The 15,439-nt window shown below is 38.7% G+C and overlaps 1 protein-coding gene across 5 annotated transcripts in view; it reads left to right on the top strand.

Moving 5' to 3' along the window:
- THUMPD2 (THUMP domain containing 2) overlaps positions 1 to 14,207 on the top strand; it is a 38,442-nt gene extending 24,235 nt beyond the window's left edge. For 4 of the 5 annotated variants that reach the window (XM_027623987.1, XM_027623988.1, XM_027623989.1 and 1 more), the window contains 4 exons: positions 126 to 197; positions 747 to 861; positions 10,270 to 10,378; positions 13,299 to 14,207. In XM_027623987.1, the coding sequence (XP_027479788.1) occupies positions 126 to 197; positions 747 to 861; positions 10,270 to 10,378; positions 13,299 to 13,623 (621 nt within the window). In that variant the 3' untranslated portion in view covers positions 13,624 to 14,207. The remainder of the gene's footprint in view (positions 1 to 125; positions 198 to 746; positions 862 to 10,269; positions 10,379 to 13,298) is intronic. The other variant, XM_027623991.1, reaches the window with a different exon arrangement.
- The last annotated feature ends 1,232 nt before the right edge of the window (positions 14,208 to 15,439 follow it).

Genomic DNA, 15,439 nt, shown 5'->3' with positions numbered 1-15,439 from the left:
ATTCCTAATAAAGCATAAAAAGCAATCATTATTCTTGAAATATGGATTCCTCAAGTTTTAGGTGTCTTCTATAATACATATTTGTGATAGGCTGAATAATACCAAATCAATATTTCTGTCTGTAGGCTGGTGCATTTGTTTTAGATCCAATGTGTGGACTTGGAACGATACTTTTGGAAGCTGCTAAAGAATGGCCAGTAAGTTCTGAAGTTTGATGAACCAAGCAGTATATTTACTTTAATCATTATATGTATAGTCACTTCCCAGTTATTTACAAGTAGATTGTCTTTTTAGGATTATTAGCTTTGATTACATGAGTTACTATTTACTGTTGTCAAAATGGATTATGATGGGTTAATTAAATTGCTTAAAATACTATGATTAAATTTAGGAAAATGTGAGCCGTTTCAGTGGTTAGTCATGACAGATTACGCTAATCCCCAAATTCTTTAGACATTTGCTATTGTAAAATATGGATAGTTTTTAAAAATTAACAAATCCTTCTCGTTTTTTGCTATTGAATATCATTTTAAAGAAATACTGTAAATTTGTTTTAACCTGAATTAACAAATCTATTAAATTCATTTTAATTATTTGAGAAGAAGCAAGTAGGTTTTCTTTTTTTTTTTTAATTTTTTTATTGTTATGTTAATCACCATATATTACATCGCAAGTAGGTTTTCTTAACTACATAAAGTGTCCGGTAGTTTAATTCATACTTAAAATATGACTTTCTTTCCTCATAGGATGTGTATTATGTGGGTGCTGACGTCAGTGACTCACAGTTACTAGGTGCATGTGATAATCTGAAAGCTGCAGGCCTTCAGGATAAAATTGAGTTACTTAAAGTTTCTGTTATAGGTAAGATATTAAAAATGCAAACATTTGGGAAAATGAACATGTAAATATATTTAGAATCATAATATTAAACAAAATTCACTTTCCATATATAAAGGTTGACTTGTTCATATCCTATAATGTATCTGTGGGACTAATCCTTGATTTATTTCCAATAGTATAATTATAACTTATTTTTCAAAAGATTCAGTATTAGTAACAACATTTATTCAGTCTCCCTAAGCATTTAAGTGAAAATACCTTTTTAAGATGTTTGTTGTATCTGAACCATTTCTCACATCATAATCAGGGATCACTTAATATAGGCATAAAATAAAGAGGACAGTATAATAATAATAATAAAACTGCACATTTCTTTCAGATAAACTGAAATGTTCTGAATTATCTTGCCTTTCCCTTGCCTCACATTGGACAGTATTCCTGTGGCATATAGGAGTGAGGCAACCAACCACCCCTGTTTGCTAAAGCAGTACTTCCAATGCTAAAACTGGAACGCCTGGGGCAAACCAGACAGTTGGTCACCCTGTGAGGTAGAGGGAAGCCTTTTACTGATGGGGGATCAGCAATAACAAACATGACTAGAAATCAACTCTGCTCAGTCCAATCAAAATAATATTTACATAAGACCCATGGTATTTAGACCACTTTAGACAAGCCTCACATTCCTTATTTCTTTCCTTTCCTCTAGTACATCTTTCTCCCTTAAAAACCGAGCACATTTAATTCCAGCTAAGAAAATGGTATTCTCTTGACAACAGTGTAAATAGGTAGTAGATGGTCCCAGTGTTAAACCTATAATCTGGAGGAACAAAATGATTTTTTTTAATTTTTTATTGTAGTAGAAAAGTAGTAGAGTATCAAGAAGAAAATATTAGGGTGACTTATGCATAAATACATAATAAAGCAGCCCCATTTTTAAAGATTTTTTATTTATTTTTGTGAGAGAGAGAGAATGTGAGTGTGCGCTCACAAGCGGGGGTGGAGAGTGGGGGAGGCAGAGGGGTAAACAGACTCCATGCGGGACTCGATCCCAGGACCCTGGGATCATCACCTGAGCCGAAGGCAGACGCTTAACCAACTGAGCCACCCAGGCGCCCCTCTGTCAAGGTTTTTAATGGGACTCTGTGCATAAGACACAGGTTTCTAGAGGAAACCAATGGATGATGAGGCTGAAATCAGCTTTCATGAACTCTAATTTCTTTCAGAAAGTTGTTTTGGGGGGACTTTCAAGAAGACTGGGATGGCTTCCTCAGCTATTGCAGAGTAGTTGTTTTTCAAACCCTTCACAATCTCCAGAGTGCCTCTGAGGTGTCAGGAAGGAAATACCCAGAGGTCTGTCTGACCTCTGCCACGCTTCCAACTCCATTTTTATCTATTTTCGTGTGGGGGGCATTTTCCATAAGATTTCACTTAAAGTGAAAAAACAAAAACAAGCAAAGGGGTTCAATTGTTGTTGTTGTTGTTTTTTTAAGTGTTGAAAACAAAAGGTTCTCCATGGCACCAAGTAGGCAAATAAAGGAAGGATCATTCTAAGTGCCATGTTAAGAATAGATGATAGCAGGGAGGATGGAAACAGGAAACAAAGAAACTAGTTAAGGCTATCGCAATAATCCAGTCAGAAATGAGGGGGCTTGGGCCCGAGTGCTATTCATGGAGGTGTTGAGGAGAGGTCAGATACTTAATTTTTGAAGGTAGAACGAGTAGGATTTATTGTTGGGTTGAATGTGGCATGTGAGAAAAAGACCAAGAATGACTCAACTTCCTGGCTTGAGCAGCTGGAGGGTGGGGTTGCCGTTCACTGAGTCGGGAAAACTGCTGGGGAACAAGTTGGAGTTCTGGGGCCTAAGTTCCACGTGATCGTGAGGCACAAAGTGGAGAAGGTGGCAAGTTAGTAGCCCCATACCCAAATCTGGAGTGTAGAGGCGAAGTGAGGCATCGTCAGTATAGGTAACATTTAAATCCAGATCACCTAGGAAATGAGTACAGAGAGAGAAGGGAAGGAGGCCTGGGGGTGAGGAGAGCACTTGAGAATCAAAGTTGTGCTAGCTTACCCCAGACCAGCGGCAGCCAGCAGGGCACGTTTCCCTAAACCATTGTTGAGGCTAGATAGTATCATCTTACTGCAGGATTGCAGCCTGGAAAACTAGAAATTTGATACATTTTTCAAACTTTTCCTCAATTACTAGTGAGATAAAACATTTTTCACATTATGTCATTTGTAGATTGTTCTTTTCTGTATTGTTCTCAGAGTAACTTTCTGGAGGAAAGAATAAACCATCTATTTTAAATTGTTTCATCATCCTAACCTTTTAACATTAAATTTCAGCCTAGAGGGAAACATATATATCTTGTGTACATAGGGCCCAGTATTAACTGTCTAATAATTAGCCCTTCATTACACATCTTTACTTTAGAGGTGGACATTCGGTTTCACCTTTAAAAGCTTTAATCATAAACACAATTTAGAATGTTGAGACCCATGAATCAGTCCCTTGTTCAACACTGACAGGTGTGAGGATCTCACGCCTTTTTTACTATAGTAAGAGCACGCAGAGACTTCAGGGTCAAACAGACCGAGTATAAATCCTGGCTCCACCATTGTTTCTCCAGTGTGTGGCCTTCAGCAAAATCCTGGACCTCTGTGTTTTGTCGTCTACAGTATGAAGATAATCCCTGCTTCATAGAGCCTGTGGTGGAGATTTATCACATAAGCACGTTGAGTACATTGCCTAACACACAGCACGGTTAAAGACCTCTGTAAATGTGGATATGTCTAGGAATTTAGTAATACTCCCATCGCAGTTTGTTTCTGCGGAATCACAGTCTTTGTTCTCTTTGTGTGCTTTAATGACTGTATTTTTTCTACTTTTTTGGTAAGGTTTACTTTGTAACTTTCTACTGGTATAAAAGGAGATGATCCTTTAATATGGAGAAATTGCTTGTGTTTATTCCTAAGTTTTAATTATCATGAAGTTTGGAACCAGATGAGTATTATGTTACAGGCTATCTTAGGAACTAATTAGTCATTGGTTAGGCTTTGTTTTTTGTTAATCCACAGATACATATACATTCCTAGGATAAGATAGAGAGCTGTCATATATACAGATTTGAGCAAAAGAAATACATGTATAAGTTAAAATGACAAAATTGTTGACAGGTGAAAAAAGGAATGTTTTCACTTCCAATTAGACATTATATAGTCTGTCACACATTACTTCGGTGAGAGTTTATAACAAGCTTATTGTTAACAGCTGTGCTTTGTTCTCAGGTGTCATTCATTTCAACCCTTGAAGGAGTAAAGCATCCTTTTTTCAGTACACCCAGAAGCTGCCCATAATGTGGTGGTTGCATTTTCTTTCATATCAGTGTGAGTTTTTCTCCAGTATCCATCCTGCCTTGCTGGCCTGGGCCCTGGTGCTCCAGCCACATGTCTTGTGGCCCGTGCCGTGTTACGCAAGACTTACGAAGCTGCCAAGCTGCCCATTTGGGGAATCGAGGAAATGTGGGAAGTGATGGGTTAGGTGTATGTGGAGTATGTGGAAATAGGGAATAAGAAGCTTACCACAGAGAGTTGAGTGTTTTTTGGTATAATGGCTTTATAGTTTGTTGTATGGTACTAATCCTTTTTAATTATTTGATAACACTTGTATTCTGTAATGAACTCAGCAGTAATAAGTTTTTTAAAGCACATGTTTAATGAGAAAGTTAATACAGAGTTTCCATTTCTCAAGAAAGCTGATGAACACATTACTTAAGTAAAATGTTTGTTGACATTTATCATCCACTGTGAGGGCCATGGTGATATCACTGATCAAATGAAACAGATCTGTTTATAGGAGCATCTAGCATTTACTTCAAAACATAATAGTTATTTTAAGGAGACTGAGCCCAAAGACAGCTATTTATCAAAGGCAGCTAAAGAAAATGTATTTAACTCTCATTCTGTGAAGCATGACTTTTCATTTAGATCAAATGACTATTCTAAATTAATTTTGCTCAGTTTCAATTCCAAGTCTTCTTATGTACATAAACAAAATGAAACTATAGCTATTAAATTGTTGGTTCCATTAGTAGACTTTTGCAGACAGTTAAATTTTGCCAGGTTTGCATCAGTGTTATCAGAAGCTTCAAAAAGAAAATGCATTATCTCTTCCAGTGGTGGTTTAGCTTGTCTTTTTCCCAGTTCTTAGAAATTTAGGAAGTTTTTTCTGTCAAAGATAACATCTTTCATAATTGTGAGTGCTCCTGTAAATTGAGCTCAGAACTGCATGTGTGTCTGTTTATGCAGTATTTAGTGGTAATTAATATTCTACTAACGAAATCTATGAAGCATGTACATGGAATTAGGCGTGGTACCCACATAATTCATAATTATCTTCAAACAAGCTCTGATATTCTATAAATGAAATAGAAACTTAAGTTATCAAGATAATAAACTTTCCAAGAAACATTTTTTTAAATATATATTGAGTAAATGACCTGCAAACTATTTGTGATGAAGATGGTTGCCAAAAAAAAAAAAAAAAAAATCTTCAACATAACAGAACACATTTTATTTCCTTGCCCATCATCAGATGGGTTTAAAAATTTTTAAGCCTTCAAAGAATGGCTTTGTGGATTGGCCAGAGTATTCTACAATTGTCCTATAAACATTTTCTTAAATAAACCAATAGGCTTATTGAGGTTGCATTTTTCAAAAAATCCATTGGAAATCTGTAATCAAAGAATTTAACAAATGTAATGCCCCAAAACTTAAGTTTTTGCGATTTTTGATGAATTGCAGTTATGAAAAACATTAAAATCCCTGAAAACACCAAGGAAGAAATGAACAAATTAAAACTGAGAGCTCAATAATGCACAACATTTAATTCTGAAATTCTATAAATACACCTTTGATATCTTATAGGAAGAATCTTCTAATGGCTTTCTTTAATTGGATAAATGTATATTCTAGAATGGAATGGAATCAAAGTGAGAAGAGCTTAGATTCTGCAGCCTCTACACGTGGTAAACCAATTAAAAGAACAGTAGAGACAATTTATTTGAGCTTTGTGTTGTGAAAATGTTTGTCAAAGGCACTCTAAATGGAGATACTCTAAATGGAGGGCTGAAATATTTACACTCTCCTTATGAAAGAAATAGAATTGGGAGTATCCTCCAGTTAGCAGAATTTGCTCTGAGCTCTACTGTTACTTCAGAACCTGTAAAGAAAGTATTTTCTCAAATAAAAATATTAGAGTCTACAGAGAAGTTTATTAACCATAAAAGTGAAACTTTGAAGAGTATTACAGGCAATTTTATGAGAAAATTTGAAGTTCCTACTTAAAAAAAAATACTGCATTCTTTAGAAAAATATGATGACATGGGATTAGAGACTGATACATCGTTCCAATTTTAGTATATGTGCTGCAGAAGTGAGCACAAGAGACTGATACATCCAAGAAACTAATCAGCATAAGAATACAGACCACAAAAAATCATTTTACTTGTTAATTTTAATGTTAAAATAATATCTTAAAAGTTGTGGGGTTTTTTTATTTCAGGGTGCCCAGATATTATTTTTCGGTCCCCTGTAATAACCAATTTGTCAGACAATAAGTATTTCAAAAAGTATGTAATCATCTTGTTCTTGAAAATGCTCCTGTTTGGACTGTATAGTAAAAGGTCGCCAGTTCCAGATGCCAAACTACATTTTGCATATTTAAGACTAATTATGAGCTTCTGGATTAAGATGACAGAGGGAAACTTTATTGAAGGATTTGTATTCTCCTGCACTTATTGAAATAAGAAAAGGAATAGTAAAAAATAGAAGGAAAAAAATCAGCAGCAACAATCAAACAAAGGGCATAATCTATATGCAATAAAGATAAAAATCTGGCCACAATGGAAAGAAACAGGAAGTTATAGAGCAGTATAGTCAATAGAATAGTGGCTCTTAAGGTTATTGACACCAAGTGTGGCCCCAAAAATATACCCATCCAAAATGTCATTTTAGTACAAAGACATTTTCAAATATAAAAAAGTTCAGGCGGGGTGCCTGGGTGGCTCAGCTGGTTAAGAGTCCAACTCTTGGTTTCGGTTCAGGTCATGATCTCAGGATGGTGAGATCAACACAGAGTCTACTTAAGATTCTCTCCCTCCCCACCCCCATCCGCCGTACCCCCCCCAACTCACAAACGTGCTCTCTGACTCTCTCTCTAAAAATAAAATAAGTAAAATCTTTAAAAATAAAAAGTTCAGGCATCATTTCACTAATAAATCCTTTAGGGGAAAATTTTAATAAAATGCAAACATCTAAGAGATAAATCAACTGAAGAATAGAGAAAGCAAGACAAAGTGATTGGTTATGAGGACTGAATCAACTTGAATATACAACTGATTTTAAACAAAGTATGAGAATTACAGATACAGGACAGAATACGAATGTGATAAATCTGGACAGTGGAAAGAATGTTCAAACAGTATGTTTGAACAGTTCAACAGAACAAACAGTTCAAACATGAGGAAAAAAAATAGAAAGGTGTGCCCAATTTTGTGGAAGACCTCAATTTATTTAGTCATTTGTCTAAATATATGCACAAAAGGGTATCTTGAAGGCTTTTAAAATGTATTGGAAGAAAATATATTAGGGCCATAATCCTGAGTTTTAAGCAGTTCTTACCCATTTTTCTCCTGGAAGGAAGGAGAAATAGAGCAGCTCTTTTGTTCAAGACACACCAGTACGTTAAATTTTTTTCATCTTCTTGAATCATCCTGCTGAGTTGTAAAAAGATGATTTTTACATTTTTGAGCTATGTTTCTATTTCAGAATTTTATCTCCTTAGTTACAGGCAAACTCTTTGTTCGCAGGCAGTTCAAAAGCATTTAATAATTTAAAAGATTTTACTGTGTTGAAAATCATGGTCAGGTGCTCCTGATTTCAGGAGTTTCCTCACCAGAAACCCTGGAGGTGGGGCCAACAGCCTTTGTTTCACCAGCCCTTCCTTCGATTCTGAAACACACTAGACAGTAGGTTTGGGATGAAGGGGGAGAGGATTTGCATTTGTACTTCCTAGGAGACACTGCTGCTGCTGGCAGCCCCTGATGACTCTGCCCGGGAGATACTGTGGCCCTGAGAACCACTGTGGGAGGAAAGGAGTAGGAAAGAGGCCCGTCTGGAAGCCCTTGCCCCGCATGGCCTTTGAGGAGTGGGGGGAAGGACGTGTTGTGTCCCGCAGAGCTGCTTTGAAGGATTCCGGCCCACTGGTCTCCCCCGGCTGTCACCCGCCTGTACGCCCAGAGAGGACATTGTACATACTAACCACAACAAGACCTAACCGTAATTGAGTGCTCACTCTGTGTCAGGCACCGTTCTAAATGCTTTCCATAAATGACCTCACTTGTAAACCTCAGAGATAGGTACTCTTATCACTTTACAGATGAGGAAACTAACACAGTAATTTCCCAAAGTCCCCTAGTTAGTGGCAGAGCCAAATGAAAGCTGTCTGATACCAGGGCCTGCCTGCACTCTCACACACATCCACAAAAGCTTATTTTATGTTCTACTGGACAGTGCTTAGTTCTAGAACTTTTAGAAAGAACTAGTCTGTTAAGTTTGTTCCTTCAACTTCTAAAATTATTTAAAGCAGCTTAGCAAATTATATAATACACAGTAGGAAAGTTGCAAATAAAAAGAGAGACTGACAAGAAAAAAAATGTTAACCAAACCTGAACAAATTGGGCAGCTAATTGTGTGTGTGTGCGTGCGTGTGTGTGTGTGTGTGTGTGTGTGTGTGTGTGCGTGAATGCAAAAGAAAGATGTGGGCTCAAACTCAAGAGTAAACTGTTGTGGTTTCTCATGTATAAATCATCCAATAACCATGATTGCCTTCACTGTACATTGCCTTGAGTAGTTCTGCAAAAAGTATAGAAACTATTTAAATGTACATGTCCTATATCAACATCCTAAAACTAAATGCATGAAGTTTAAGTATGACTTGGGGGCACCTGGATGGTGCAGTCAGTTGAGCAACCAACTCTTGGTTTTTGGCTCAGGTCGTGATCTCAGGGCCATGAGATCAAGTCCCGCATCAGGCTCCGTGCTCAGCACGGAGTCTGCTTGAGATTCTCTCTCCCTCTCCTACTAGGCTGTCCTGTCCCCCTACAACTCCGCTCTCTAAAATAAATAGATAAATCTTTTAAGAAATATATGACTTAGGAAAAAAAAGAATTCCTGCCTGGCTTTGAAAGAATATTATCCTGAAACTTTTTCTAACAACCTATTCTTTCTTCTACTAATCTCGAGCAAGGGTTAGAACTAGGTGAGATTATCAAGTGTTCATTAGACTTTCTCAGGTAATGGGACTTTTTGTTTTGTTCTTAAATTTCCAGCCAACAAAAATTGATATGGTATTCAAAATAGTAAAGATTATTTAAATTTTATTATATTTTTACAGAATTAGATGCTATTCAAAATGAAAATTGGGACATCTACCTTATTAATAATGGGGATGCCTGGGTGCTCAGGCAGTTAAGCATCTGCCTTCAGCTCAGGTCATGATCCCAGGGTCCTGGGATCAAGTCCCACATCCAGCTCCTGGCTCAGCGGGGAGTCTGCTTCTCCCTCTGCCACTCCCCCTGCTTGTGTTCCCTTGCTCGCTCACTCTCTCTGACAAATAAAATCTTAAAAAAAAAAAAGTTGGGACATCTACCTTATTAATATCTAATTTACATGATGGGTGGCAAGTAAAATAAGTAAAAAATGAGAAGTATACTCAGAAAATGTGGAAGTTAAGATTATGTGTACTACCTTCTGATAATCTAATTTCTGAGGAATGTAAACATGAGAAAAAAATTAGATTTAGTAATCAAACACTATATTTAATTTTGTTAGGATAATATTCATTTTGTTGATTTGTTTAGCCTTTCCTCTGACCTTAGAACTAGATGTTCTTAACCTTTTGGGTCTCCTTTAAAATTTCAGTGAAAGCTGAGATCATCTCCCTTAAAAGCAAATAGATCTACACATGCAAAATTGTATATGTAACTGTGAGGAGAGAAATGAAAGTTACAGAATATCATTTGTAGAAGTTTCTTGTAGACAATTTAATGTATTTCTTCTTGGTTCTGGCAACTTTCTAGTCATGTAATATGTTTAGCGAATTCAATTTTCTGATTAATTTACGATTCTGCTTAATTTATGTCATTTTATCATAACAGAAAAACCAGTTTTCAAAGAACAGAATATAATAACTTTACCGTTTACTATTTAGTGGAAAGCCTTTTGGAAACTTATAATTTCTTGGAAACAATGTTAGCAACCCTAAATTTTATTTAATATACAAAAATAATTCTACGTACTTCAATTTTCTCTTATTTAGGTTGTAAATATTTGAACTTAATGTAACCAGATTCTCTGGTTCTGTATTTCAGAATTGCCACTGCCCTCAGAGAGTGTCGATACTATTATTTCTGACATTCCATTTGGGAAGAAGTTTAAGTTAGGGAAGGACATCAAAAACATTCTACAAGAAATGGAGAGGTAAGTTGTTGAGTTTATTTATATAATTTTTGAGTTATGGGGCATTTGACCAAAATACATCCTAGTTCTTCAGTTAAGATTTGATTGCATCTTAGTAATTCCCCCCAAAGCTTTTGTAGTTCAATTTTCTAATGTTTCAAATCAGAAGCTTATAATTGAAATAGTTATTCTATATCATCCTACACTATTACAACTTTTATTCTGAAAAAGATACTAATTTGTCATTATTGCCTGAAATTTGAGCATCTGAAATAGTGACGTGTATTTTACTCACTGAGGTAAGTAATTTACGTGTCTACTTCTAAGCCTCACAAAAACCCTGCCTCCTGTGTGCTAATCCCCCACACTTTACAGATGAGAAACTGGGACCCGGAAAGATGAACTTTCTCAAGATCCCAGCTACTAAACCACACAACAGTTCCCATAAGGAACATTCAGTAACAGAGAGAGGTTACAACACTGCTGATTGGAGAATGAAGTTGCAGAAGTGTTTTATTCATGTCGTGGTTTCTAAGGTCGGCTTCAGGGAATCTAATTCAGTGAAAGTATTTCTTTGAGGAGTTCAAACAGTGAGGCCTGTTTTCTGATCATTGAAGTTGAGAAAAGAGAGAACCTAGAACACATGGAGGAATAAAAAGATATGACTGAGAGGTCAGTTCATGAAATTGTCTCAGTTGGACATTTGATAGAGCAAGACAACATAGATGTTCGAGAGCCTGTATATAAATAATGTCACCAATAGAAAAAATGAGCCATGGGTTTTGGGTGGAGAAAATTCAGTGTCAAGGCTGACATTCCGTAAGAAAAATTAAAGTTTGACATGAAGTCTGAGTCCAACTAAGAGCCATCTCAGCTCCATTGTGTGAATTGGGTGCTCCACACTCCTTTGTGGATTATCTTATTTCTAAGCAACCTCCTCTGCTGCACGGTTACCTAACCCTTGACATATTACGTGAGGTCTTTCTTTCTGGGCAACACCTATAATTCAGACATTTCCTCAGCTCCTGTACACGTTCCCCTCAAGCAGATTTTGCAACCCTGACTTCATATTAAAACCATTTCACGAGCTTTTGAAAAACTCCGACACTCATTCTCCACCCCTCCCCACTGAGGCTCCAATTTAATTGGTCTGGAGTAGAATGTGAGTGTATTTCTTAACCACTCGCGGGCTGATTCTGTTGTGCAGCCAGAGTTAATAACCACAGCCTTTGTGCCTAACTAGGTAATTCACCAGCCATACTATGAAGCCAGCTCATGGTGAAATACTAGTATGTGTGAGCAATGACTTACAGTTAGCCTGGAACTTTCCGGAAGGTATTCAAGATTTCCCCCCTAATCTGAAGGCCTCAGTAGGATCCGTGTCTGTATTTGGACAGAAGGAACGTCTATGACCATGCCTCCCTGACACCTGCCCACAGCCTTTGTGGTTTGATTTTTTACTTTTTACATAGTTTGAGGTTTTATACAGGCAGTGTAGCATAATACAGTGTAGTTTGGAGACAAACTTGTCTTGATTCACTGATTGTTTAGATGAGGGAAAGCTACTTGAGCTCCTGACATCTTTGTCGGGTGTGGGGGAGATTCCCTGTAACTCCTGGCCTTCAAGCTGTCACCCGTTTCCCTACCTAGACAGCCAAACTTATTGAAAGAATAGTCTACACTTGACATCTCTGCTTCCTCACCTTCCAGTCCCCCTTCAGTTCTGGCAGACCAGCATTTGCTCCTGCCCTCAACCAAGATTGCTGTGCCCAGGTTCACTAATGACATGTTGTAATCCTAGTCACTTGTTAGTCCTGCCACATTAAACACTGTTGAGACCATTCCCTTCTGGAAAGTGTGCACCTTTGGCTTCCATGCCATCACTATTGTCCAGACTTTCTCGTAGGATTATGGACCCTTCCTCCTCTTTCCTCCCTTAAACATGAAGTCTCTGTTCCTTGGCCCTTGTTCTCTTCTCACTCGGTACTGCCACCACCCCACCCCACCCATGATCCATGCTGTCCTCCACCATCATGGCTTTATCTACTGTGTACTATTGAAAACCTCTACCGCTGAGCCCTGGTCTTCTCCTTGCCTCCAGGCTGTTTATCCAACTGTGGATTGGAATTCACCCTGCCCTGTTCCTTCGGTCCCTCCACACATTCCAACAGGCTCTTTCCCTCCCTCCTCCTCCCACCGCCTCTCATTCACCCTCCTGCTGAATTTCTTTCAGTGCCTCCCCCTCCTGCAGTCTTCCTGTCTGCTGCTTTTCTGCCTCCAGCTGCCTGCCTTGCTCCAGTCCCTCTCTGTCACTTGGCCCGCCTCGCTTCTGCTTGTCCTTAACACACAGCGCGGGTTTGGGACCCACCTAATGCGCTCCTGGGGCACCTCGGACTTGCCTTTTGCCATTTGCCACCCTCCTTAACTCTTTGCTGGCCTCTCTCCCACTGTCAGTAATCTCTTTAGCAACTCCCGGTACTGTGGTGTTGGTCACTTTCTCCACATAGACGTGCTCTGCAGAATTTGCGCAAGTGATTGCATCTCAGGGTCTTCCCTGTTGTCCTTCCCTTGTGCATGTCCTCACTCTTTCTGGTGATTTTCTTCTGCCAACAGCCTACTACCTCTAATATATGCTGATTCGTTAGGATTCTTTCATTTGCCTTTTCCTTTGTACTTATTAGAATGTGACTATGAATTACTTTGAGGCTTGCCTTTTAAGTAGAGTAAAAATAGATAATTAAAGCAGATTTGTGCTAGTGATTCTGTAATTACTATAATGAATATGCATTATGGAAGATACTACCTAATTATCAAAATCCTTGTGTTTAAATAGATAAAATTAAATTTCAAATTAAAAACACCAAATATTTAAAATAAAGTGGGATTGTTTGTTGTCTAAAAAGAAAGAAATACTCATGCTAATTACCATTTTTTTGTCAAGAGTGCTCCACGTTGGTGGAACCATTGTGTTGTTGCTCAGCGAAGATCACCACAAACGCCTCCAAGATTGTGAACAGAGCGGTATCCCTTTGAATTCCAAGGGCAGCCACACAGATGAACCTGGAATCGAGAAGTGCTTGAATCCTGGAGAGAAGACTGACCTATCAGACACAGTGTCATCTTCATCCGAAGCCATTAGCCAGGGGGGCTTAGACAAAATGCCACCGTTTGGCTCTTTAGTGCTGATGGAATGCTACCAAGTTAGCCTTGGAAGGACAGATGCGTTCATATACAAATACAGGAAGTCGCACTCTTTGGGACTCTAGCAGGCTTGTGGCTGTAAGCCAGGATCAAGTCGTCCCAGGGCAGCTGCACAGCAGGGAAGGTGATTGTCTTGGGACCCTGATAGGGCCCCAGAGTCCCAAGGAAACAGACTCCCCTGAGGACAGGAGGTGTGGCGGCTGGACGCAGGTTCTGAGTAGAGTTCAGCTTTATACCCTAAAGAGCTAAAAGTTGCCGACCAAGACCAGTGAATGAACATTTATACCAAAGGGCCCTTAAACTTCGTATTCTGTCGGAAGGATGAAAAGTTCTGCCCTGCCTGCACTATTTCTGAGCAGAAGCCGCAACTTGGAACAGAGGTTTTCAGGGGTTCACATAAAGTATATTGCAGTCATCACAAGGTTGGTGATGTTTTCACGGTCAGATTTTTTTCTAAATGTAGAAACTTTTATGTGTTACTTCTTTTGATATTAAACTTGATTTTTTAAACATGTAATTTTCTTCTCCATTGGAATAAAAATAATTTTTATTTGCAATACCTTTTATATGTCCCAAGTTATATAAAACATTAATGGGAATAATAACAATGTGAATCCAGCCAGTATCCTCCAACATGATGGAAAATAAAGTTTGCTCTTTTTATAAAAGCATTAATAGGTCAAGCCTCATTAAGAATGGGAGATTGGAGCAAATATTTAAAGGACATGGAACAGTGTTCCAGGCACATGGAATAGCCAGTTGCAAAGGCTGTAAGGCAAGAGCATGCCTGATGTATCTGAGGATCAGCAGAGAGGAAATCGGGCTGGAGCAGAGTGAGTGAGGGGGGAGGAGAGCTTGAAGAGCAAGTCAGTGGCAGGTGGCAGTGGCAGGTTAGACCAAACAGGGCCTTGAAGATCGCTAGGAGGACTCTCTTTGACTTAAAACTACCAGACAGGTTTGAACAAGTAGAAATCTAACATACATTTTATAGAACCACTGTGATGACTGTAGTGTGGGGAGGCAAAGATGGAAGTAGACCAGTTGGGAGCTTTTTGCAATAATCCAGGCAAGAGAAAATGGTAGCCTGCCCCAGGGTGGTAGCAGCAGAGGTGGTAAGAGGCAGCTGGATTCTGAAATATATTTCATTTCTTAAACCAGCAGTATCTGCAGCTGTGTTTGATAAGTGGTGTGATAGGTGGAGAGGAGGCAGGAGTGACTCTAAGATACTTGGCCAATTCCCCTGAGTAGGGTGCTTCCATCAATTGATGGGGGAAAAAGGCTGCGGAGGGGGTGGGTTGGGTGTGAGATGGCAGAAGCTCATTTTTAGACTTGCTGACTTTGAGATGTGCATTAAACATCCCAGTGGGGGTGTTGAGTAGGCAATTGAATACATGAGTCTGAAGTTTAAGACAAAGTTCTGCCCTGGAGATACAAATTTGGGGATTTTTCAGCATACTGGTGCCATGAAACTGGATGGGATCACCAAAGGACTAAATGGAGGAGAAGAGGGAAGAGGAACAGGGCTGAGGCCCAGGTTCCTCCACACTAAGAAGTCAGGAGAAGGGAAGGAATCTGCAAGGGAGCAGGAGAAAAGCGAGTGGTTGCCTGGAAGGCAAATGAGTAGAGGCTATGGACTAGACATTGACCCTTGGATTTAGCAATGAGGTCATTAGTGACCTTGACCATGAGAGTTTTGGTGGCGTGGGGAAGGAGCAAAGTCACACTGGATTGGAATTAAGAGAAAATACGGGAAAAACTGGAGGTAATGAATACAAACGACTCGCGATGAAAAGAGAGCAAAGAATGGAGTTAGTAGGTTGGTAAGGGATATGGAATCAAGAGAATGATATATTTTTTTTAAGGTGGGAGAAGTAACAGCAT

Source organism: Zalophus californianus, chromosome 8 (assembly GCF_009762305.2).
Source record: "Zalophus californianus isolate mZalCal1 chromosome 8, mZalCal1.pri.v2, whole genome shotgun sequence".
NCBI classification, from domain to species: domain Eukaryota; kingdom Metazoa; phylum Chordata; class Mammalia; order Carnivora; family Otariidae; genus Zalophus; species Zalophus californianus.
This window is presented reverse-complemented; position numbering and strand designations above follow the sequence as displayed.